This window comes from Brachypodium distachyon, chromosome 1 (genome assembly GCF_000005505.3).
Source record: "Brachypodium distachyon strain Bd21 chromosome 1, Brachypodium_distachyon_v3.0, whole genome shotgun sequence".
Classification (NCBI taxonomy): domain Eukaryota; kingdom Viridiplantae; phylum Streptophyta; class Magnoliopsida; order Poales; family Poaceae; genus Brachypodium; species Brachypodium distachyon.
The window spans coordinates 15,690,802-15,695,027 of record NC_016131.3 but is presented as its reverse complement, the minus strand read 5'-3'; the positions used below and the strand labels follow the sequence as shown (position 1 = coordinate 15,695,027).

At 50.0% G+C, this 4,226-nt stretch overlaps 1 protein-coding gene across 1 annotated transcript; it reads left to right on the top strand.

Annotated features, from left to right (window-relative positions):
- Positions 1–2,075: 2,075 nt before the first annotated feature.
- LOC104582024 lies at positions 2,076–3,758 on the top strand. The gene has a single exon (XM_010231289.2). The coding sequence runs from the start codon at positions 2,076–2,078 to the stop codon at positions 3,756–3,758; it is 1,683 nt and encodes a 560-aa protein (XP_010229591.1).
- The last annotated feature ends 468 nt before the right edge of the window (positions 3,759–4,226 follow it).

Genomic DNA, 4,226 nt, shown 5'->3' with positions numbered 1-4,226 from the left:
GGGCAGCAGCGCGCCCGGTCGGAGGGGCCACAGCAGCCGGACGAGGCCCGGCGCGCCGATCTCGCGCTCCTCGTCCGCACACTGCATGCCGCTGCGCCTCATCATCGTCGGCCCTCCATCCCGCGGACTCGAGGATGTAATGTCGAGCGTGTGTTTAAAAAGGGCAAGCTGGCTGCTCAGCTACTTGATTCCTTGGATTCCTGCTTCGGTTTCTTGTGCATTAACGTGTGGTGAAGGAAGATGAAGTTGTTGGGTTACCTGCGTGATTTTTTTGTTTTGTTTTTTTAGCACAAGGATTTCCTGCTTCGGTTTCTTGTGCATTAATGGCTGGTTGGATGGAAGGCCGTCCGTGGCTTGCTGGGCGTGAGTACGCGAGGCTCGTTAGGGGAGGACGCAAGATGGGCCGGCGGCACGCCGTCGGCTGTACGTGATGGGCCAATGTATTAGATAAAATAAATTTGGAAATTAGATGAAAATTAAAAATTAAATGCTGACGTGGATAGATTGCATATGCAGCTTGCTAAATTAACTACATTTAGTGGGTTTCAACTTTATAGAGTTTATAGACAGGAGAGATGAAAAAAAATGTATGAATATGTGCAGTGCCTGGCCGTAATAAGATCGAAGCGCCTTGCGCTGGACTCAATTCTGTCGATCGATCTGAACGGCAAAAGGAAATTAGACATTCCCACGGCGCGATTTACGGCCAGCTTCTTGTTGTTGTTGGAAAACTGGCCATGACAACCCAGTTTATTCGGGACCTGGTCAACGTCGTGACAGGGGGCTGGGATGGTGTCGCGCCCCGTTTCGTACAGGAGAAGGCCGATGCCACGCCTACAAACCCCAGAAAACTAATTTCGCTACTGAATCTGAATGCACAAGCAAATACGCAACGAACAGAAACGCGCTTCTCCCTCTCCGTGTGGCACGACAACGATCCATCAGCGTGCGTTTTCTTGCTCGATCGGCTTGATTGCTGGCATACCATGCCCATGCCTTATTGCCTTGCCGGCTCGTATCATCAATTCATGATGCGGCGCCGGCTTGATTTCTGGCACGTAATGTACGGAGTAGTTTTTTCTGTAGCAAAGCTGAGTACATACGGCCATACGGGCATGCCGGCGGTCGGCCGGCCCAGTGACCTAATGGGTTTGTCTTTTTCTGGCCCATTTTCATCCCTAAACCAGCCAACTTGTTGTTCTCAGAAGTCAGAACCTGCAGTATAGTAAAAAGAATTTTCCAAAAATTCCGTATTGACTCGGATGCGCAAGTAGTTATCAAGGGGATCCTTGAAGGTACAAGGTGCAGCTATAGTCCAATCTTGCGATAGGTTGCCGTCCGCGCCAGAGATTTCCAATACGTAGCTTTTGTTCATGAGAACCAGGTGTCGAATACCAATGCCCATAGTTTAGTAAAGAAAGTTCTTTCTCTTAACCACGGCCGGTTTTCTTGGCTAATTCAGCCATGAACCGATGCTTGTATTCCTATTTCGATTAATGAATAAAGGCCGTGTGTTTCGCTAAAAAAAAGTAAAAAGAATTTGGAAAATTTCCATAAAAAGGGAAAGTAATTTCTCAAAATGACACTAGCTAATTCATCCATCTAGAACAAGCTACGTCGTCCGGTCACCAGTCCACTGTCAAAAATGCAACTGGAAATTTTGACCACGTGTAGCCTCAAGTCTGTTTGTTGGCGCCCTTTTCTGTCGACGGTAGCATGCTGGCAAAACTCGGTTCAAACAGTTTGTGATGTTAAAGTCTTCACATCTCAATACTTGTGTGGTAACCAAGTGTTCTCCTTTATTTTCTTTTGGAATAATGCAGGAAGGAGGTAATGAAGTATGACCTTTCCCTCGAGCTGTAATCCTTCCTAAACAACAGCTAGCTCTTAAGTAACAACCATCTATTATCCTTCTTTGCGAGGCCGTGGATGACAGACTCTCCAGTCTCCACATGCTCCAGTAGATCTTCATGGTAACTACACAGGAAGCTCCCAATTGAATTCAGTTAGCTAGCAGGCTAAAAACTAGTTCGATCAATTCAGTATATAGCTAGCTGCAGCTTCGAACCTCCGTAATGGCAGAGATCGTCGCGGCGGTCGTCGGGGAGGCCGTGAACAGAGCCGCCTCGTTCCTGCTGGACAAGAAGGAGGAGGAGAAGATTGACACGAGAGAGTCCATTAGCCAAGAAGACATCGAGCGGCTGGAGCTGGCGCAGATCAGAATGGAGGCTGCACTAGAGGCATCTCGCCGGGGGAACATCGCGGACGCCTCGCTGCTCCGCTGGCGCCGGAAGCTGAAGCACGCCGCTGCCGAGTGCGGCAGGTCTCGCAACGACGCCATTGATCATCACGCCAAGGAGATGGAGCAGCAGCAGAGCCAGGAGGCAGTCATGAGAAACCCGCTGCCATCCTTCTTCCCTAGGCGGATCGCTCTTGTTGCCAGATCATGCATATCCTCTCTTGGCAACTACTACTGCACGATCAGAAACGGCGGCAGTGAGGCGTCCGCCGGTAGCACCGCCGCCGTCAGGAGGTTTGAGAGGCTCGCGGACAGCGCCGTTGAGTTCATCCGATTCGTGGAACTAGCCGGCGGCAGCAGACCTCGGCAGCGCATGTTCATGGACCCTCTCATCAGGCATCTTCTGGCAGGCAGAGAGATCAACTACGAGCTGGGGTCCCCGCGAGGATCGTCTCACCGCCAGTTCTTCGGGATCCGGCCCATAAGTTTCGAGGAGCGCGGGGTGGAAGCCAAGCTATGCTACGATTACCAAGACCACAAGGCTAGGGAGAAGAGCTTCCGCCTCGGCACAATGCTGCGGCTCTCTGAGAGCACAGACATAATCGGGACCATAATCAACTGCTTGCAGCTGGTTACAGCTAAAGTGCCCCACTTTAAGCCGTCCGCCGAAGCCGCCATCAGAGAGATCACGCAGCTGCCCACACAGGACTTCTCGTGCAACAAGCCTTACGTCGTCTCGGACGACACCGAGCACTGGAACTACCACAACATCTTGACCGAGTGGTTCCGCCCGGACCCGCTGTGCTGCAAAGATCGATGCGGGCATACATGGGTGCCGTCATCAGAAGGGTCGGCAGAATTGTTCCCAGAACCGGTTATAGAATTGTTTCTGCAAGGGAACATGTGGGTATGTGCCGGCCAGCAAGGGGAAACTAGAACTACTGAGAATGGATCAGGAGCTGGTATTGTTGTTCCGGAGAAGAGGCAGCTTCTGAAGCTGGGGGCTCTCTTCACGCCCCATGCCTCTCCAAAGAATTCAGGACAAGGAAGGTGTAGCACTGCAGTGGAGGAGGTGGTCAATGGCGGGCAGGGCAGACACACTGGCAAGCATAGAGGCGTCAGTTGGGAGGAGATGGACAGGTTTCTGCTGCCAAAGGCAATGGAGTATCTGCGTGGCGACGTCGAAGCGACGACCTACCAGCTGTTCTGGGAGTCTGGGCATGGCACGCTGCAGCTCTCGGTGGAGAAGGTCGGCACAAGGGTGCCAAGCAGAAGCAGGGCTCGCGGCAGCAGAAGTATGAGCCGCACAGGTGGTATGAGAAACACAATGGTGGGGATTCAGCGTCAGGTAGAAGCTCCGAAGCTAGGGCGATGGAAGGAGAGGAAACAGATCGCCGTTGACCTCCTCAAGTCATGGGCTGCTTTTGCACCGGATCAGCTGCAGGGACCAATCACGACATGGATCCAGAGAATGGACATCACACAGTCCAAGGGTGATGTTAGGTCTGGCTCTACATGAGTACTCCGTAGTGTTAGTAACACTAGCACCGCTTGGTGTATTTTTATTGACTAGTAATCATGTACGTGCAACGCACATGTAATAAATTATACCATCTTATGTTTAATGAGATGCTTTGAATCATTTTATTTGTTTTAGCTTGAGAAGCATACTTATCCTCCTTTTTAGTACTGTTGACTACATCGTGTCAAATCAAGAAGGCTCCTAGCACAAAAAGATAAGGTAATACAATAATTTTCTGACCCAATTAAGAGACCAAGAAACATGAAGGGAGACCCAATTAAGAAATAATCAAATGAGATTTTTAAGACTAAGAAGATTCCTCAAAGAGGAGAGAAAAATATAGAGCCATGTGAAAAGTGAGAGATAGATATACACAAAAGGAGTTACTTGTACTCTTATGACAGAATAGCCCTAAGATGGTTAATGCTAATAAGGTACAGAATTTGTGAAGAAAACAAATGTAGT